This window comes from Zootoca vivipara, chromosome 1, assembly GCF_965207765.1.
Source record: "Zootoca vivipara chromosome 1, rZooViv2.hap1.1, whole genome shotgun sequence".
In the NCBI taxonomy this organism is placed as follows: Eukaryota; Metazoa; Chordata; class Lepidosauria; order Squamata; family Lacertidae; genus Zootoca; species Zootoca vivipara.
The window spans coordinates 7,516,150-7,538,545 of record NC_142582.1 but is presented as its reverse complement, the minus strand read 5'-3'; the positions used below and the strand labels follow the sequence as shown (position 1 = coordinate 7,538,545).

At 42.5% G+C, this 22,396-nt stretch overlaps 1 protein-coding gene across 1 annotated transcript in view; it reads right to left on the bottom strand.

The window, feature by feature from the left end:
• The window catches only part of KLF7 (KLF transcription factor 7), a 74,305-nt gene that overhangs the window by 4,661 nt on the left and 47,248 nt on the right, over window positions 1-22,396 (bottom strand). Inside the window, exon 3 of the mRNA XM_060282110.2 lies at window positions 7,951-8,074. Coding sequence (XP_060138093.2) covers window positions 7,951-8,074 — 124 coding nt within the window. The remainder of the gene's footprint in view (window positions 1-7,950; window positions 8,075-22,396) is intronic.

The window sequence follows — 22,396 nt, the reverse complement described above, 5'->3', positions numbered from 1 at the left end:
TTTTGTTTTGTTTTTAACACATTTTATTGATTTTCCAAAGATCATAAGTAACACAAAAAACAAAAACATATACATTCCCAAAAATATTTTTTAAAACAAACAAACAAACAAACAAAAACAAATTTCATTTGTGGGATTCCTAGAATCCCTTGACTTCCCTCTAATCCCTTCCTTGGTTCTACTGTTTGTCAAGTCACTGCATGTCCGTTGTTGTATTTATATCATATTTAAATCACCTACTATCCATTCATGATAAAATTGCAAGTGATCTTAAAGCCCGACTAATGTATTAACCTGTGTACATTGCTTCTGTATATATGCAATAAACATATTCCATTCTTACTTGAATTCATTGCCGTCTCCTCCTCTCAGTTTCATCGTCAATTTTGCCATTTCAGCATATTCCATCAATTTAACTGTAATGGATTGGATGAGAGCCAACAAACTGAATCTCAACCCAGATAAGACTGAGGCACTTGTTAGTGGGTGGTTCCCTAGACCAGATGGCGGGGAGGTTGCCTGCTCTTGGTGAGGTTACACTCCCTCTGAAGGAGAAGGTATGTAGCTTGGGGGCACTCCTGAATCCTTTGCTGTTGGGCTTGAGGCTCAAGAACCTTCCATCAGCTTTGACTGATGGCCCAGCTGCACCCCTATTTGGACCGGAATAGCCTAACTTCTGTCATCTATGCTCTGGCAAGACAGTTCAGAAACTTCAGCTAGTGCAGAATTTGACGGCCAGGCTGCTCGTCGGGGGCAATATGAGTTGAACATATAATGCCATCCTGGCGCGACTGCACTGGCTTCCAAGTAGCTCCTGTGCCCAATTCAAATTGCTGGTTTTGACCTATAAAGCCTTAAATGGCTCAGGATTGCAATACCTCTTTCCATATGAACTGACCTGGACCCTGCAATCATCTTCTGAGGCTCTTCTTTGTGTGCCTCCTCTGTGAGAATTCTGGAGGGTGGCAGCACAAGGACAGGCCTTTTCGGTGGTGGCTTCCCATTTGTAGAATGTTTTCCCCAGGGAGGTTTATCAGATGCCTTTTTTTACATTTCTTTAGGCACCAGTTTTCTCTTCAACTTGGACTTTGGCTGCTTAACATTCTATAGACTCTGAAACATGGTTGTGGGTGAGGGGTTATTGGTTTGCCTTTGTTTTATTATGTATTTTGTGCCCTCGTTTTGTATTTTTATGTTGTGAAATGCCTTAAGATTAAGGGCAGTACACTTTTTGTTTTTCAAAGGAGTGCCACAGTCAAAAAGCCTTCTGACAACATGAGGGCACCTATCCGGTACATACATGCAATGCATAACAAGTCTGAGTTTTCTACATGTCCAGAATCTGATCTCCTTAACAAACTACATAGCAAGGAAGCTCAGGACGCCTGTCGTGATTGGAAAAAATGATGGCGCACATTCATCTTCACATGGTCATATGTCATTGTTAGTGGAAATTTATTATTTTCATTTTATATTTGGACACCTTGCCACTTCTTCCAAGGCACTCAAACCAGTAATGTTTTGTTTTTTGTTTTTAGCCTAGAGAAACCCTGCATGGTGGGCTATGCTAACAGCCTGCCTTTCCCAAGATCACCAAAACCTGTTCAGGTATTTGAACAGGCAAACAAACAAACAAACAAACAAACAAAATGACCCTTTTTGGTCTTCACAGTTAACCATATTTTTGTTTGAAAACATCCACTCCTCCCTGGGCAGGATGAGCAGGTTCTATCCCCAAAGGCAGGGTAGTTTAAAGAAAAAGTTTGAATGCCCACATAGAGCCCCTGAGTGCCATTAAAGTTTCCAGTGTCACATGCCAATGAAACTTCTGCTGATCAAAATAAGGTGGAGAGGAAGAGGTTAAAACAAGAGCCATCACAAATCACCTTGCAGATATAAAGAAAAACAAGACGTTTATCAGCTAGGTTGTTGGCTCATGAAAGCATCCTTATTCAGCTAATCAGAGACTTATTTTCTCTCACAAATGAGAGCTTAAAAGAGATTATTCCTGCATGCTCCTGAGAATAGGGAAGGAAGAAGAGTAATGAAAGCAAATGTTACAATCGCAAGCTGGGACAATTAAATAAAAAAGAACTATTATTTTGCCAGTTTGAATGAAGCAAGTTTCTGGATAAGCAGCAAGGCTCTCATTCCCTCAGATAATCTAACATTTGTGTGGCGGGGAGGGTGTGTGTGATAAAATATGTATGATTATCCATATGGCAAGATTTCTCTATAATACACCCTCTCATTTGAAGATCAAGTGTTTACTTAAAGAGTGCTGATAGCATGCAGCTCTATTTCTCCACAACATCTGAATCAGGAGAGGCCATGCAGTCTTGGTGAGAAGGATGTCAGAAAACAAGTTGAGCTTGAATACGAGTATTTCCCATATCCAAAAAAATTGGTCAACTGGCCCCCCCTGGATGGCGTTGCACTCCCCTGAAGGAGCAGGTTCGCAGTTTGGGGTGCTTCTGGACCCAGTGGATAGAAATGCCTTTTGCCAACTGCAATTGGTTTGACAGCTATGGCCATTCCTGGACTGGGGAAGCCTGGCGATAGAAGCTCAGGCCTTGGTTGCTTCAAGACTGGATTGCTGCAATGTGCTGTGTGTGGGGCTTCCTTGTGCTTGATCCAGAACACTGCAGCATGATTGCTGAGAGGACTAAGACCTTGTCAGCATGTAACACCTGTGCTCAGAGATCTGTACTGGCTGCCGATTTGCTACTGGGTGTTGCTATTAGTATACAAAGCCCATAACAATTGGGGACCAATTTACCTATGAGATCACCTGACCTCATATACACCTGCTCAATCACTTTGATCTGTGAACTGGCAGTGTTACAAGTGCCACATAATACCCATTCCACATTAAACGCAACCACCTCCAGATTGGAACTCCCTGCCTATTTATATCAGGCAGGCAACTTGCTATATACTCTTTTCAGTGCCTGCTAAAAACCTTCTGCTTAGACAAGCCTGCCCAGATATTTAAAATGTTGATGCATGTTTAATCTGTCTTTAGTTTTTTGAATTATGGTGCTGGAGGAGACTCTTGAGAGTCCCATGGACTGCAAGAAGATCAAACCTCTCCATTCTGAAGGAAATCAGCCCTGAGTGCTCACTGGAAGGACAGATCGTGAAGCTGAGGCTCCAATACTTTGGCCACCTCATGAGAAGAGAAGACTCCCTGGAAAAGACCCTGATGTTGGGAAAGATTGAGGGCACTAGGAGAAGGGGACGACAAAGGACGAGATGGTTGGACAGTGTTCTCGAAGCTACTAACATGAGTTTGACCAAACTGCGGGAGGCAGTGCAAGACAGGAGTGCCTGGCGTGCTCTGGTCCATGGGGTCACGAAGAGACGGACACGACTAAACGACTAAACAACAACAGTTTATTGTTGATTTACATTTTTTAAAAAATGTTTTAAATTACTATTGCTATTTTATTGATAACTATTGCTTTCGGGTTGTTGTTTTTTTGTAAATGGTTTTGAGGTGGTTTTATATATACACAATCAAGCCATGTATAAATTTTATGAAACTAATAAATATTTTGTCTGGCTGTTCAATTAAGATGCACACCTTTACTGTATTCCAGCGAGAAGGAAAACTACCAAGGTCATAGGATCTCTGGTACAAGTGTAGAGCACTAAACTGCTGGATGTCAATTTGCTGCATTATGGCTTCCACTACAATCCCCCCCCCAAAGAAATATCTACTACATTTTTATCTCCAGGCTTTTCAGGGTGGTTATATGTCAGGAATGGGGAATCTGTGGTTCTCCAGATGATGTTGGACTCCAGCTCCCATCAGCTATCATGGCCAAAGATCTGGAATTATGGAGTTCATAATTATGGAATTATGAACTTGTTGGGGTGGTGGTGGTGGCACAGGATCTCTATTCCTGGAATCCCTCCCATTTTGTCCTCACAACAACCCTTTGACTTTGGTTAGACCAAGAGAGTGGCTGGCCCAGCTTCAAAGGGCGGCTTTGTGGCCAAGTGGAGATTTTACAGCGCTCCCTGTAACCACTACTGCACAAGTAGTGCAGCAGGACCCTGAAGCAGAAGACAAGGCAGACTCATTCAAAAAGCAGCTGTAAAATCTTATGAGCACAGAGCTGAAGCAAACCTCCTCCACTCTACTCTCTGAGTACTTCTGACACCCAAATCCAAAAAGACCACTACCCAAAAAGCCACTTTAGGCAAGCCCAAGGCACTATGGAAAGCTCACACACCCATTCTGTATCATGTCCCCTCCGTTTCAAATGCAACTTGCCACAAGCCATGGAAGGACTTCTGCTCAGGAAAGACAACCCTGTATCTGCCTTGGGCATGAAGGACTAGTTGTGTTTGTCTTTGGTTACAAGCCAGGAGAAAACAGAGATATCAGCCTGTTCAATGGGCTGAATAATATTACGACAAGAGCCAAGCTGAAATTTTTCAGAACACTTTCCTTCTGAAAAGATGAGGCGTTTCCCCTCATCCTTTTAGGAGGAGGCCACTTTGAAGAATTTCCCCCAATATTTTTTTTTGGGGGGGGCTACCATTTCTCCTTCACAATGTCATGGAACAATGCTAGTTAGATGGTGCTAAATGAGGCTGCAAAACAGTTGCTGCAAGCTGTACACACATACACACACTCTTGGGGGGGGGGGAAGGAACGTGTTGGTTCTGCTACTTCCGCTGCTAATGATGAGCCTCACCCCTGAGAAACCATTGGAAAATTCTTCCTCCCCCCGGGGAGATCTTGTGAAACGGCTCCTCCCAATTTCTCTGCCCACAAATAGGGCGGGTGGTTTTTAAGGGCCATTTGTGCACAGCTCTAACCAAGATAAATAACTAAGGTGGGGGGGGGGAAGGGAGTTAGACTGCTGTAGAGCACGGAACTCAATGCTGAAATGAAACGAACTGCTTCAGCCCAAGGTCAGAAACCTGTCAACTTCTCCTTAAAGATTACAAGAAAGCAGCGGTCTCTCACTCCCAGAAGACAATTCCCCCGACTGTGAAGAACTAAGTTAGTTCCAGTGACATCAATAGAACAACAATGGTTTAAGGAGTCTCCCACTGCCACCAAAGAAAAGAGAACGCATCTTCCTTCGGTTGACAAAAGGAAGGGATAGAAAAGGCAAGACTCCAGAGATCTCCCTCTAAGTTGTGTTATCCCACATTCTGAACAACTAAAGCACGGGCAAATGTCCAGAAATAAAAAGGAAAGCAACTTGGTGGTATGAATGGGCGCAGCAGACAGACAGAATATGAAAAAGGAGAGTATTTCTTCCCCATTAGAGAATAGGTATCTGTTTACATCCTCTTCTCTATACGGGAACCCCAGCATTCTAAATGTGTTCAGGAACTAAAGAGATATTTGATTGTATTAAAAGCATTTCCTTATTGCAACAGAAGTCTTGACGGCTGCTTTGAAAGGACGGGTAATTTTCCAAAACCTGCTCTCAAAGTTACATATATAAATAGGATTTCAGAAGATGGCATGGCCAGATGTAAGGATATTATTTGATTATTGCCTCGGCAAGATCTCAGCTTTAAACTGCGCATGCTCAGTCTCTCAAATTAGGTGGTTTACTGCTTGGCAATGACAGTGCTATTTGGTTTTATTACTGGGAAGTCTGTTCTTCTCTGTTCATCTAAGATTTTATTTTGCCGATGCTATGCTAACAGTCAGGTAGTCTAAAGTACCGCACACTGAGCCAAGTATTCCAGTCTGTAAGATCTGTTAAATCTTACAGCAAGTTTTCAAAAGTAACCAAGAGTTCCATTAACCTCTAAGGAAACTGAATGTAAAAGGCAACCGCAAATAACAGCTGCCTATAAAGGCAGTTCAAAAGCACGTCAAAGTGCAAGTAGATAAATAGGTACCGCTCCAAGCGGGAAGGTAAACAGCATTTCCGTGCGCTGCTCTGGTTCGCCAGAAGCGGCTTTGTCATGCTGGCCACATGACCTGGAAGCTGTACGCAGGCCCGGCTCTAGGGGTAGTCTGGGTGGCATGGGGTGCCAGGGCGCCGGCCCGGTAGGGGGGAGCCGTGCGAAAACCGTGCTGCGCGCTGTGCCCGCCCACCAGCCGCGGCAAGAAACGGAGCGGGGCGGGGGCGCCGGAGCGATCTCCGCACCAGGGCACCCGGCGTGCTTGAGACGGCCCTGGCTGTACGCTGGCTCCCTTGGCCAATAATGCGACATGAGCGCCGCAACCCAGAGTCGGTCACGACTGAACCTAGTGGCCAGGGATCCCTTTACCTTTATAAAGGTAAAAAGTGACTGTGCAGTTATTTGCCTTTATATAAATACACTGTAAGAAAGCTAAATAGCTTGAAAGTTCATTTTAGCTGCGCTTCCTTTAAGGCTGTGGCGACTACAGAAATCTTCATAAGCACAATATGCCTGCAGTCCTCTCTGTTGCGTTTTATTTCTTACGTCTTATTTATTAGATGTGGATGCTTTGTGACTTAACTATTCAATTTAGGCATGCTTTCTGTTCTTCAAGCCATTATTTTGTATTAATGGCTTAGATTTGTTTTCATTCGTGCTTTTATTTTTGTGATTGTGAATGACGATATAAATAATTTTATGCCAAACATTTTGAAATGTGGTTTGCTCTTTTTTCCTTAAATGCATTTTTATTGTTACTTTCAAACAAAAACTGGCAATTCCACCCTGGAATTCCCGAACAGACAACCACCTAGCTGTGGTGTTGATTCCCAGCGGTAGGATTTTGAGATGTGCTCACATTGGGGGGTGAAGGCCTGTCCCCCCCTCCATTATCTCCCCTTTCCTCCCAACTGCTCCAGTGTTTGTTTTTGCTTCCAGTCGGTCTCTCATAATGGAAGCGAGCTGAGCTGGGAAGAAAAGTATGTCAAGCAATAGCAAACAGAGAGGAAGACGGGGGAAAGTTTCATTTCCCTTACAGCATATGTGTTCTATTGCAAATATTACCCCAGGCTCCAGCTTTAGACATGAATGAGGACGGGGAAAGGGGGAAAACCACACATGGTTGTCCTCACCGAACATCCTTGTTTGTTTATGAAAGAGGGCCGGCTGGCACCATGGCATTTCATCTGTACCTGTGCATTTTGCTGATGGTCTTCAGCAAATACCAAGAGATTGCCTAGCATGCAATTCCTGTAAATGAAAGCGTGTTCCACTTCCTTGGACTCCAGACAGATGCCCACCCTACCCAGTGGGGTAAGCCGGTCTTGCTTAATAGGGAAAGAAATAAAATATTCACATCGGCGTGAGTAAAATATTTATATCTGCAACAGAATCATGGGCTTTTGAAATGCGCACTCTGTTAATGTACAGTGGTACCTCTAATTACGAATTTAATTCGTTCCGAACGCACATTCGTAAGTCGCAAAAAAATTGTAAGTCGAATCCCATAGGAATGCATTGGGAGAAAAAATTCGTAAGTAGAAGCAACCCTATCTAAAAATTCGTAAGTCGAAAAAATCCTATCTAAACCGCATCCAAGATGGCGGGCGGAGCTCCATTCGTAAGTAGAGTTATTCGTTAGTAGAGGTGCCACTGTATTGGCAATGAACAAGGCAAGCCACACCACTGTCTAAGCCAGTATTATCTGTGCTGATTGGCAGCAACTTTTGAATGCCGCCAGAAGAGAGATTTTTTCCAGCTGTTAATATCCGAGACTGTTTTAACTGGAGATTCCAGGGACTGAACTGGAAACCTTGTTTGCTTACTGGGCAGGGCCTGTTTCCCTTTCTGTCCAAGGAAGTGGAATCAACCTTGAAATGTTTGGAGATGCATGGCTGAAAGGTAACCCTATAGCTCAATCATGGGGGCTCTTGTGTGACTGATTCCCCTTCCTCCCAAATAAGCAGCCGATGTTGCATTAAGTGTTTCCTTTTTTTAAAAAAAGATTTTCTTCCAAGTTCCCTCGAGAGCAGCTCTTGAACCAATAGGTCGGGTGCAAATTACCTGTCGCAGTGGTTGCACTTGAAGGGTTTTGCCCCCGTGTGTTTCCTGTAGTGTCGCGTGAGCTCGTCGCTTCGTGCAAAACGCCACTCGCACCCTTCCCATGAACACTTGTAAGGCTTCTCACCTGCAAAGAAGACGAAAGAAGTTGTGTCAGTGTCAACCAAAAGCTGGAGTGTGTGGTCACCAATATCTTAACACGTCAAAGAGCAGGGGTGTGTTGCTGCCAGGGCATCGTGGCCTCTCCAAGTTGTCTATGCACCCTGAACAAAGCAGGATATTTACATTTCCAAGCCCTCCTGACATCCTCTCTCCTTCTGGAATCAAGGGATTGGGGGGTGGGGCACAACTGTGGTGGAGTTTTTGTGGCAGATTTTGTGGTGTGTTTTTAAAGGGGTTTTCAAGGGCTTCCAGAAGTTTATAGGTTATTTGCAAGCTTTCTCAATGGCATTCCCAATATACCCCATTACAGGTAGGTAGCTGTGTTGGTCTGGTATAGTCGGAACAAAATAAAAAATATATCCTTCCAGTAGCGCCTTAGAGACCAACTAAGTATTTCATTGGTATGAGCTTTCGTGTGCATGCACACTTCTTCAGATACACTGAAACAGAAGTCACCAGATGCCCACATATAGTGAGAGGGTGGGGAGGGGCCGGACTGTTTATGGCTGCATTTGGTCTTACAAGAAGAATTTAGGACTGTTTACGATTGGTCCCACGGGAAAATCAAGGGGTGAGATGGTTAAAGATAGCTTTATCATGTATAATGATAAAAATCCAATGTCTTTATTTAGGAAGATTATTCAAAGGTTGTATTTTCCTCAGAAAATCGGTGGTGTCACGTACATAGCTGGGAGCACTGATGACATATGGTTTCAGAACAGAACTCTTCCTGACAATACTATACTAGCCACTATGGATGTGGAATCTCTGTATACCAACATCCCACACAACGATGGTTTACAAGCCATAAGGAACACCATTTCAGAAAAATTCACAGGGGACTTTGCTACCAAATGCTGCCATTTTGTCCTTACCCACAACCACTTCAAATTTGGTGATGACCTGTTCCTCCAGATCAGCGGCACAGCTATGGGCACCCACATGGCCCCACAGTATGCCAACATCTTCATGGCAGATTTAGAACAACGTTTCCTAAACTCCTACCCACTCAAACCTCTCTTGTACCTGTGATACATTGACAATATTTTTTATTATATGGACACATGGTCAACAGACCCTGGACACCTTCCACCAGACATTCAATGACTTTCACCCCACCATCAACCTAACAATGAACCAATCTATGCAAGAAATACATTTTTCAGACACCACTATAAAAATACAGGATGAACCAACAAACATATCTACATGCTTCTAGCTACCATCCCAAACATACCAAACAATCCATTGTACATAGCCAGGCCCTACGTTACAACCGCATCTGTTCCAACTCTACAGACAGAGACTCTCACCTAAGAGATCTACAGCAAACCTTTTTAGAACTAAAATATCTGCCCAATGAAGTTAAACAACAGATCAACAGAGCCAGACTGATACCCAGAGAGAACTTGCTGCAAGACAGACCCCAAAAAGAAAATAACAGAACACCACTAGTAGTCACATACAGCTCCCAAGTTAAAACAGTACAACGCATCATCAGAGATCTACAACCTCTCCTAGACAATGACAGTTCTTTTTCTCAAACTCTGGGAGGAAGACCTTTCATTGCCTACAGACAGCCACCCAATCTTAAACAACTCCTCACCCACAATAATACAACAACCAGATTTAACATGGACACTGGTACCAGAGCCTGCAATAAACCCAGATGCCAACTTTGCTGCCACATACACTCGGACAACACTAGTACTGGCCCCAACAACATCAAACATACCATCTCAAGACTATTTAATTGCTCATCTTCTAACATTGTGTATGCCATCAAATGCCAACAGTGCCCTTCAGCTCTCTATATCGGACAAACAGGCCAAACCCTACGCCAAAGGATAAATGGATGTAAATCTGACATCAGGAATCACAAGACAGAGAAACCAGTAGGAGAACACTTCAATCTCCCAGGACATTCTATACAAGAACTCAAAGTAGCTGTCTTATTACAAAAGAATTTCAGAAATAGATTGGAAAGAGAAGTTGCTGAATTGGAAATCATCACCAAACTTAAAACGACGGAGAAACCTGGTCTAAATAAAGACATTGGATTTTTATCTCATTATACATGATAAAGCTATCTTTAACCATCTCACCCCTTGCTTTTCCTGTGGGACCAGTTGTAAACAGTCGTAAATTCTTCCTGTAAGACCAAATGTAGCCATAAACACTCCGGCCCCTCCCCACCCTCCCCACCCTCTCACTATATGCGGTGATCTGGTGACTTCTGTTTCAGTGTATCTGAAGAAGTGTGCATGCACACGAAAGCTCATACCAATGACAAACTTAGTTGGTCTCTAAGGTGCTACTGGAAGGAATTTTTTTGTTTCCAATATACCCAATTTCAGTTAAATGCAGAGCACCTCAGAACATAACCGATGCATAAATAGGAAGTTGCCTGTAATAAGAAACTAGTGCTGGAACCAAGATATTCTGTAGCAGACCTTTAACGCTGCCTTTGAAATCTGACGTTGTGAAACTCTTATGACACTTATGAAAGTGGCTCATTTACTACAGGAAGCAATTCTTCCATTTTCAATTATTAGCACTGTAAAAATCTGAACAGCAGCCCAGTTTCATCTATTCTGGATGGGCCCATTCACACATGAAAGTTGCATACACCTAGTAGTTTAGGTCTAGGTTTGAAATATGTACAGTATGTGTGAACTCGTGCTTGGTAGTGGTGCAGTTATATTTTAACCCTAGTTAAACGAGACCTGATTTGCAACATAAGCAAATGATTTCCACAGCAGGCAATGGTGCTTCTTCTGTGGGGGTTGAAAACAGGTGCACCATGGTGATTTAAGAGAGATACTGTCATTTCATTTTTGCTCCCCTTCCCTTGCAAAAGTCTGCAAATGTGCTTGTCACCATCACAACGGACGAAGCCTTCTGCTCTTTGAAAGATGGTGTTAATGCAAACAAGAGCGAAGACGACCAGCAAATGGTACAGCATCCTTTCAACTTAGGTCTCCTCTCTCCAATCTAGTTGTCATTCAGACAGCACATAGTTGCAGCCAGTAGACGGCTCCAATATCTGCGTATTTTAACATGAGAAAGAATCCTGATATTGAAACCAAACACACACACCGTAGTATTCAACACGCAGCTACACATTCAGTATGCAGCTCAGCAAGAGCAAAATAGCAAAAGAGAGAGCACACAGTAAAAGAAGAACAACAGTCTTCATTGTTGCTTCCTTAATAAGGAACTTTAAGCACCAGGGAAGGAGAAGAATTTTTTTTAATACTAGAAATCACCTTAAAGATGCCCTTTAAACTTCATTGACAGCCACTGCCTTCAAGTGACAAGCTTCTTGAATCCTAAACACTGATGTGTCTGTGTTATTTATTATTAGCAAGAGCAAGGAGAGAAATGGGAGATCTGATTGCTTTATAAACCAAATCTAGGAGAAACCACATGTTCAAGGAGTGGGCAAATGAAGACGGGAGAAAAGCTGAAATGGGCCCAAATTGATCTCCAGTTTAAGCCCCCCCCCAATTATAATGAAGCTAACATAAGCATCTCTCATCAGGGCCCAAGGAAGACAAAAAAAGAGAGAGGCTTCTCTGTGGTTAGTCATTTACTAAACATTACTGCTTGCAAGCTAGGCTCTGCTGCTCCAAAGATAAAGTGGAAATCTGGCACAGGCAGATGAGGAGAATGGGCAGAGATATCTCCTACAGTTCAGCAACCAGAGCCTTTTATCCTCAGTTCAGATGGGTTTCCAAATGAAAAGGGGAGAGAGAGTGATCTAAAACTGAAAGGCAGAGCAATGCAGAAAGGAAACTCTATATACAAAATTGAAGCAGGCGTAGCAAAGCCAAACACCCATTGATCCACCAGCCATCAGTCAAGCGATCTCGTCTCTCAAGGCAATAAATGATAAAAGCAGGGTAGCCAGCTGGGAAGAGGAATGGGGGTCCTGCTGTTGTGGAGGACGAGGGGATTTCAGCAGTTGTAGCTTGTGACTCCAGCTACACCTGCTGAAATCCTCACCCTTCCACACAAGATGCAGGAACCCTGTTCCATTTAGCATCCAGCTACCTTAGGGGAAAGTGGAAGTGGGGGGGGGGGAGGCAGGTAGAGTTGGAGTTTTTTTTTAAAAAATGCAGTGTTTCATTTCGCATAACCTATTGCAGCTCTCTTGAATTCAAGAGATGGCTCAAAACCGCTAAGACATGTCAATACTTTCAGCATGAGAAGAACGTCCTCCTCTCTGTACGGTAAAAGGTACGTGTCTTAATGCAATTTAAAATAAAGCAGAGCAGCGAGGCCAAATAGATCGCTCATTTTTAGACCAGGCTTCACACCTTCCCAAATGTTGCTACATAGTTTTCAGCTCAAAACACACTTTGAAATGCATGTTTTAAGACAGATTATTCATTATTCATTATTCATTATTATTATTATTATTACCCCACCCATCTGGCTGGGTTTCCAGTACAGTGGTGCCTCGCTTAACGAATGCCCTGCTTAACGAAATTTCCGCTTAACGAAAGGATTTTTCGAGCGGAGCTTGCCTCGCTAGAAGAATGCGTTTTACGAAAAATTCGTCTAGCGAATCACGGTTTCCCATAGGAATGCATTGAAATTCAATTAATGCGTTCCTATGGGCAAAACAAAGTCGAAAAAAATTCAGTGCATTCCTATGGGATTCGCTAGACGAATTTTTCGCTATAAGAAAAGACCCGTGGAACGAAAAGACCCTCTATCTCTTTCTTAGTGTCTCAATAAATGAAACTGATTTGCAAAAACGATACATGTTAAAATATGAGAGGCACTGAACACACCTTTGTAATTCAAGAAACCTTTAATGAAAATATTTTTTTTTTTAAAAAATGCCAACTTTCATATGGGCTGAATAAAAAATAGCAGAATAATGTGGAAGTGGGGCACAAACTGGAAACATTCCTACATGTGGGTAGAGGAGAAGGGCAGAAATACAGTTAGTAATACTATTTCCCCAGACCATTGTCACACCTAGCCCCATTTTTAATAGAAATACTCCATTCCTACTCTGCCAGAAGTCATTTCTCTCATAACTGGGCATGTGGCAGAATTAATTGTTAGCCCCCATAGTTTATCTACTTGTGTTGGGAGTCAGAGTGCTCAAGTACCTGCAGAGGGAATTTTTCTCACCGCCCCACCCTCCCCATCTTGTTTGTTCTCCCTTCCATTGCCCATGATCCCAACAAGAAGGGCTGATGAAAAATCAACAAAAATGTCCGGCGGAAACCCGGACGTATGTCAACCCATGTCAGAGGTGTTGGGTTTTCTTTGCCAAATTTCCTTCAAACAGCTCAAAAACCTCAATTTTTTGAGGGGTGGTGGTGTGTGGGATTCCACAGCAAACATGACTGCTCCAGCAACATGTTATTTACTCTGGTGCCTTGTGCAACAAATGACAGTGGTTTATAAAAGATGCACCTATTATGTAAACTATATTTTATGCGGAAAATAACTGCTCAACATCATGTATCCAGTAACAGCATCAGCTGCATGAAGCATGGACCTGCCTTTCAACTGCAAACCTATTGAGGCAGGGAGATGCATGGTTTTGCCCATCGTTCTGCCCGGACACTGAGGTCCAGCGCCGAGGGCCTTCTGGCGGTTCCCTCGCTACGAGAAGCCAAGTTACAGGGAACCAGGCAGAGGGCCTTCTCGGTAGTGGCACCCACTCTGTGGAACGCCCTCCCACCAGAGGTCAAAGAGAATAACAATTACCAGACCTTTAGAAGGCATCTCAAGGCAGCCCTGTTTAGGGAAGCTTTTAATGTTTGATGGATTTCTGTATTTTACTATTTTGTTGGAAGCCGCCCAGAGTGGCTGGGGGAACCCGAACAGATGGGCGGGGTATAAATAATAATAATAATTTATTATTATTATTATTATTATTATTATTATTATTATTATTATTATTATTATTATTATTATCCCCTACTGTTCCCTGACCTGTTGGTATTGAGGACATGTCATCAGTCAAAATAACAGAATGCACACCTATTCTCACAAAGACATGAATAAAAGCATCAGCTTTCATAAAGGGAAGGCGCTGGAGACAGTATTGTGTACTTCCTGACTAGGCCACCTTAACAGACCCCATCTTGTCAAGAAACCCGGCTCCTAGCCACCTTCCTTCTAGGATAAAGGATCCATCGTTTTCTACAGCAACTTGAGATTTTCCAACACTGATTGCCATGGAAGTGAATGATTCCCTTGGTACCCAATTCAACGATCCAAGATCTAATGTAACAAACAAAATATATTGCAGCCACTAATTGGGGTGGCCTTCAGCGATACCAGCTGAAAAATACGACCCAAGATGGATAGTCTTGACAGCATAGAGCAGTGAAACCCATTGCACAGAGGCTGTTAAAGCCTTCTGGAGTGTATTCTGACTTATTTCAGCGTCAGATATCCCTCTAACATCTATGATAGCTGAGCTGAGCTCCGGGGGCATTCCAGAGTGGCTTTGCCAAGCACTGAGACTAGCCTTCTTTTCAGATTCTTTCCTTTTGTAACATGAGCTGCCTTGCTGCCAAATGTCAGACAGTGTCTCTTTGTGTTCCCAGGCACTGCAACGCTTGCTTACTGTATGCAGCGCAGAGGACAAAACAGAAAGACAAAGGAAAATGTGACCTTTAAAAGCCACTGTCGAAAGGAATCCTTGACCCTCAGACCTCAGCCAAGATTCGGCCGCTCCTTACCCCCCTTGACAGCTAGTCAAAACTTCAAAGCAAAATGCAGGGAAAGGGAACAGTGACCATCTCGTTACATGAGAAAGAAAAACACAAGAGGATCTCATTAATGCTTTCCTTTCCCTGGGAAGAATTAAAGAAAGTATCACTTGGTTATCTCATCCTCTGATAAGTGCAATGGCCTGGAAAAGGGGGGGGGGTAAATCTAAATTTCTTATGGCAAGGATTTTTTAAAGGCATGTTACAGTTGCATTCCATAGACTGCAATCTGGGATTCAGAAGTGCTAAATCCGTCCCCATCACCGAAACAGAAACAGTGGGACCTTCTCACATCTTCTCACAGCGTGCACTGTTGTGCTGTGTTTTACAGACAGGGAGCAGAAGAGATAAGCATTTTAGGGAACAAGTGCAGAAAACAGATTCTGAGAGGTCGCTTTATTGTACAGTCACAATACAGTCATTCTGTAGCATATTGCATAAGAAGCAGTTGCTTTCATGAAGGGTCTAGGGGTTGAATTCAAACTAGGAGCTGAACATTCAACATCTATTCTTGCTTTTTCACATGCTACTTTTCTGAGATGATGCGGGATAAAATCAGGAAGCTAAAAGAGGGCAGGTTACTTTCATATAATATCCACTACAACCACCTGTTTAGAACTGAAGCGGCTCTGATCTATTTATAATTTCTGTGCTTTCAATTGAAAAAAGAGCTTTGAAGATTGTGTTTGCCATCCCAACAACTCTGTAAAAGCAAGCTCGTCATTACTGCTATTCTACAGATATTTTTTCTGCCTAACTCTGCCTGCGCAGCTTTCCACCTCTGCATGAGCACAGCAGGACAAACAGGGACACAAGTTTCCAAAATGCAAGGCTCTTCAGGTATTTATTTAACAAAATGAAACAAATTATTTAAACGGGGGGGGGGAACCCTCCAAGTGGTTGTTTTCTACCCACATCCATACACAATCTGTAGTTTTCTGGTAAAAGAAGAACATTAAGTTCAGAGCATAATGCCTAGATTCAATCTCAGGTATCTCCAGTTAGTCTGTAGGTAGCAGGACTGCAAGGAAAGACCCTCAACTAGATTTCTTGTACAGCCACTGCCAGTGTGAAAAATACTGAATTTGATGGTCTGATTCTGTATAAGGCAGCTCCATTTGTTCAAAATTCAAGATGAATGCTGTTTTTCCCCCCCTAGCAGACAGTAAAGTGCCATGGAGACTCTGTGTTAAACAGCTCTTCCTCCTCCTCCACTCACCAGGCCAGATTCTATTTGGTGCCAGATCAAGGGCACTTTTCAGATCAAAGTGATCTCGTAGCCTGACCTGGACTGAGTATCGCACACACCTAACCCCCCCCCCTATTTAGTCATTTATTTGCTACTGCTTTTGTTCAAGATAGTGAACCAAAATAAACCAACAAAGGTCACAAAAATAGCTAATACAGTGGTACCTCTACTTACGAATTTAGTGCGTTCCGAACGCACATTCGTAAGTAGAAAAATTGTAAGTCGAATCCCATAGGAATGCATTGGGAGAAAAAAATCATAAGTCGAAGCAACCCTATCTAAAAAATTGTAAGTAGAAAAATTCCTATCTAAACAGCATCCAAGATGGCGGGCGGAGCTCCGTTCGTAAGTAGAAACATTCATAAGTAGAGTTATTTGTAAGTAGAGGTACCACTGTATGTATACAAACAATTAAAAGGAGGCATTAAAGAAGAGATAAAATAACACCAGAGATACAGAATGATTCGCTGTGATCTCACCCAAGCATCATGTGGTGTAGTGTAACAGCTAAGACACTCAGCCAGCTAAGGCAATCTCAGTTTGAATCTCTGCTTCACTCAAGAACCCAACCTGCAACCCAACAGCCCCTCTACCTGCAATGCAGAAATAATACTGACCTACCTTATCGGTAATAGTCGTGTTCATATGTAGCAATACACCAAAGTTTGTAATAAACCATAGTTTAATCATGTATGTGACTGCCTGCACAGTCCTTAGAATTCTTGGTTTATTTCTGGCTTTCTAGGTTTTGAAGCGAATCACAGTCCACTTTTGGATGACACAAACCAGCCGAACTATGGCTTGTTTGAAACATGTATGTGCCACATTGGGGTGGGGGTGGGGGGTAGAGGCAAGTCTGCCTTTCAAATGTAACAAAATGGAAACCCTGTAAATTAAAATTGGTCCAGACTATCTTGAAGTATTAAGGTTTTTCTAGTCTGATGTGCCCCAGAATATCTTTAACATTCATACTCATGACAGATTTACTGTATATCTTGGCCGAAACCCTCTGAAGTGAGTATTTTTTGCCATAAATAGATTTCTAAACAAATTCAACAAACAGCTGAGTTTTAAAAATCTGGATGTATGCAGTTTTATGTCAACAAGTTATAACCTTAGTGTTTTCCATTTCCATTTCCAAAAGCTAGAAATGGAAATAATTTCACCTTTTCAAAGTACTAGTAAATTAATGATTTACGATGCAATTATTCCCTCTAATATCCTGGATGTGAAATCCTCTGGAACCTGCATTTAATCTTAAAACACATTATGTAAAAGTAGGATTCATAGATGGAATAAAACAAATTGTTGTTTTTTAGACAACGAGAGAAAGAGTAAACAAACAAACAAACAAACAGATACAGCTGTTTAAAAGAGAGAGATTTTGGAGATAAAAATATATAACCCGAGCATAAAGTATGTGTGTCATTGTTGAATGTGCCTCTAGCTGATTTCATCAGGTAAGAAAAAGTGCAATGCATTACTAAAGTGTCTGGCCTACAGTACCATTCCTATAGAGAGAGAGAAATGGCGTAAGGTACCATTTTGGCAAACACCATCAACAGCAATTCACACATGCACATAAATCTGAAAAGTGAAGAAGAGAAACATGGCAGAAGTGTGAGATGAAAAGCAGCACACCACCATTGCAACCATCCTTTCTGTCAACACATTTGCTCCCACATAGTTTTGTAGCATCAAAATGCCTACCTGGGATGGAATATCACACAGGCTGTAGTTGAGAGACTTGACAGGCAGATCAATGGCACCTAAAGCCACAAAAATGCCCATTGCAGGGAGATTTAGCACCAACATCCCATGCTTAACACTGGCCTGAAAGGCTGTTCTGAATTCAAAGTTCCCAATGAATGGTATGGAGGGAATGACTACAAAACAGGAATAGTAATAACTCTCCGTCATCCTGTTGGTAACCCACATTATGAATCAAGCCCTCTGAATTCTGCTCCACAAAGTGCCTTTTCTCCTTTCAAGCGTGCTACTTTGTGGGATCTTGCAATTTATACATGTGGCAGGAACATTGTAACCATAGAAAGCCAGGACTCATTTTGGGGGTGGGGGCAGGATCCCTATACAGTGGTACCTCGGGTTAAGAACTTAACTTGTTCTGGAGGTCTGTTCTTAACCTGAAACAGTTCTTAACCTGAGGTACCACTTTAGCTAATGGGGCCTCCTGCTGCCGCCGCGCAATTTCTGTTCTCATCCTGAAGCAAAGTTCTTAACCCGAGGTACTATTTCTGGGTTAGTGGAAGCGTCTGTAACCCGAGGTACCACTGTACAACACCTTCTCTGAGCCCTCGACACGGCTACGAAGTCTTGCTGCAGCCAACCTCGCTTTGACGTTTGGGGTTAATTCACACGTTACTTGATTACTCAACATTTCAGTGTATCAACTCCATGGGAAAACTCTACATAAGGGGACAGAATGTTATCCTTTCTGTGGGAATTGGATTAGTGAGAGCTCGCAACACGCAAATCACTGCTTCATGCTGAAGCCATGAAGTGGTCAAGGTGCGCTTCTGAGTGGAGGCAGGCAACCCCTTGTGGGGCAGCTACCGGTCATTCCCATTTAAGGAACAAAAAGGAGCTGCTTCAATCAATTTGCCTACATCAACGGCGAATCACATCCTAAGTGGCTCTGTCATTTAAGCGTCCGTGACAACCTCCACATGTCATTCTGCATATAATGTGAAGCGTGAAAAGGAGTACGGAATAAGGAAAAATAGACTCTTCCCTCAACATCAGCAAAGAATGCTTCTTAGAAAGAGTAAAATGTCTCAGAGGGCTTAAGCTACCCACACTCAATTATCACACACCCTCACAAGCCCATATGCAGGAAAGCAACGATTCATCGCATCTAGCCCACTGACAAAATGCATACTGAGAAAAGGTACATTATCCTTCCCTTGCTAGTCACTTCATGAAAGGGACAAAGCTTTCTCAATTCCAATTCCTTTTTAAAGCCTGTTCTTGTAAGCTTAACAGAAAAAGAAGCTTGAGGCACCTGATGTGCTTTAAGAACAGAAGGATTTTGTTGGGGGTGGAGGGAGAATTAGGAGACACAGGTGCCAGGCCTTCTGTAGAATGTGCACTTCTGCTCCATTAATTGCTGACATATCCTCCCCCCCCCCTCCAACTCATCCCCTCGGGAGAACAGCAGAGCAGCAGGCCCAGACTGGTACCCAGCAGCAACACCAGCAGCAAAAGTAGACAATTAGGTGCCAGAAGAAAGGGGGGGGAGAGAAAAGATGCAGTTGCCTAGCAACCAGACAGCAGAAGCAGCTGTGTAGCAGGCCCAGGCTGGTACCCAGGCACTGACAAGCTAGCCAATTAGCACACTGTATTTAATGCTGATGTGGTTTCCTAGCAACAGGATGCAAAAGTCACATTTCTCCCCCCCATCCCTCATTCAAACCATTACTTTCTTTTCTTTTGCCCTAATTGACAACTCTCTGCTGCTTTAAATTGCCATTATTATTATTTTTTTTGTCCCTGGAGAGGTTAGAAGAACTTAAAAAAAAGTAATAAGAGCTTTTAGTTTCAACTTCACTTTAGCACTAAGAGCGCTCCAGATATATGACAAGCCAACAGCTGCAAAACCAGCAAATAAGGAGCAGGGAGACGTCAATATTTCAACCCACTGTATAAGCTTTTCTTAGAATATCATTCACAATACGGTAACAGCTAGCTTGGACCACCTCTCTTACATTGTTTCGCTGTGTGGCATAAACCTTCCTGTTTAGGCAAATGTCTGTTTTATTGGGTAGATATGTTTTTTTATCTGATGTCCATCTTATTCACTGCAGTTGTCTCTGATTTTATTATAATGCATTTGGGGAGGAATTTTATGGTATGTTGTGATGGGTTTTTGTTGTTAACTGCCATGAGTAGCATGTAGACACGAAAAAAGCTAGAATATAGATTTTTATATGATTTTGCTTTTTTTTCATTTTATCCAACAGAAGTCTATTTACAACCTTGTCTGTTAGTACGCAAGGCACAGCATTAAAATGCAACCATCATCCTCAACACAAAAGACTAAATATTACCAATATGGTGAGCTGAGCTTGCTATGCAGGGGTAACAGTATCCACTGCCACATATTGAACATCCTAGATTGATCCGCAGAATAATACACATAGCAGTAAACCTGCACAAATGTGGCTTCCCTAAAACATGAAGCAACTGCACACTGCTCACCAGAGGAATCTGACGCACTGCAGTTCAGAATCTTTGCCCCATTGCTACACATTCTTGGCAGCCGCTGGTACTCGTCCCAAGAGCTGATTTTGGCCACATACAGGAGAAACTTGGAAAATTAGAATATTGTCAAAAAGTGCATTTATTTCAGTAACACAACTTAAAAGGTGAAACCAATATATGAGATAGATGCATGACATGTAAAGCAAGATATGTCAAGCATTTATTTGTTGTAATTGTAATAATTTGTCATTAGGCGGGTCAATTATAAATGGAATGCAATTAATGAAATGTAATAGCAATGTTTACTTTTGTTTATTTTTGTACTGTTGTAACTATTTGTTTTATTACTGTGGAATTTCCAAAAGAAAGCATTTGTAAAAATTAAAAGAAAAAATAGTAAGTTGCATTACTGAAATAAAAGCACTTTTCTACGATATTCTAATTTTCCAAGTTTCACCTGTATTCTCCCCAATCCAAAACTCTTGATCAGTTTTATTTGCCTGACATGGTCATAGTAGGGTGGAATCTACACACAAATAAAAACCATTCTGAAAATGCTTCTTTTTAAGCGTTTTTTTTAAAAAAAACACATTGAATTTTCCATACGGTTCACCATCACTATCTAGCGTCACATTGTATATTGCACTCAAAACACACTTTAAATGTTTTATTTGCAGCTGTGTAGCAGAGTCCTAGTTGTCTTTCTAGTTGAGTATTGTTTACTCGGCTCTCTAGGGTCTTTACTCGGCTCTCTAGGCTCTCTAGGCTCTCCCATCATCTGTTCTGTGCGCCTTTAAAAAACTGGGGATGCCAAGAATTTAAGGTGAGGCCTTATGCACATGAAAGGCAAGCCCTACCAACAATGGTCCCTTCACACCCCTTCATTTTTAATGGACATTTTGTTGGTGTGACCATCAATACACACCTCTTTGAGCACTTAAGCAGGCAAGTGCCCTAGTGCAAAGATACGGGTTTGCAGTGCATAAAATCTGCACAACGATTATGAGTCACTTTTCTGCATCCCACCAATGATGCCTTTTCCTCACAGCCATTTCAAAAGTGCACTGTGTTTGCACCAAAGTTTATTTGAATTTGTTATGCTGCTTGAGCCGCCGTGTGAGTTAAAACGAAGCAAAAAACCCCAAGCCCCTTTCATCTTCAAGGAATCATAGATGCTGGCAACTGAGCCCAAGGCCTGGTTCCTTTGCATAATTTATGCCATTTTAACAAATGCCATTAATGTTTGTTACCTCCCCTTTACTCTCCATTCTCTCTCTCTCTCTTTTTACATCTTCAGGCGCCCACCCCCTGCTAGGACTCCCCAGGTGGTCACTCTGGATTCCAGATCCCAACAGGATAAGGCTCCTCATCTTGACAGGCGTGCCCCACCTGGGACTCAGCTGACTGCTCTTCCCTTCCTGCCCCTCCTTGCTGCTATTAACTCTTTCTTGACCCAGTGTTTCTTCCCTGTTGCATCAGTCATCCCACTCTTCCAACACATCATGCTGTTTCTGAATAGCTGGAGCCTGTGCCCCAAGCTGGGCTCCCCCATTCCATTTGTTTCTGCAACAAAAGCACTGCAAGTCTCTACAAGGTGCTGCTCTGAGCATCATTTCGGGTTCACATTGAGGCTCGAGCCAAACTAACCCTTCAATAGAATGGTCTTCATTTAATTTTTAAGGCGTATTTTCCCATCAAAATACCTTGTTTCCCTTCTTAGACAATGACACATTTATACTCTGTGAATTACTTTTTTTTTTTTTTTTGCTTTTGTTCAACCTAAATTAGCTCTCCTTCTGTCACTTGTTTCACTGGCATTTGCTGAGATGGGACTGGAAAATTCTCTCCCCCCCCCCTCCAGAAGCCAAACTGTCACTGCTTGCAGAAGTATCTGCCATGCAATTAAAACAGGGGACAAATGTGTTAAAGCTAGATTTATGCCCCCAGTCAATTAAGTACCGGTTCTATTTCAGTTCCTCACACCCATGAAATAGGTGCTCTTTCTTCCAACTGCAGACCTCACCTTCCCCTGCCACCTAGAGTTCTCCTTCGCACATATTTTCCCATG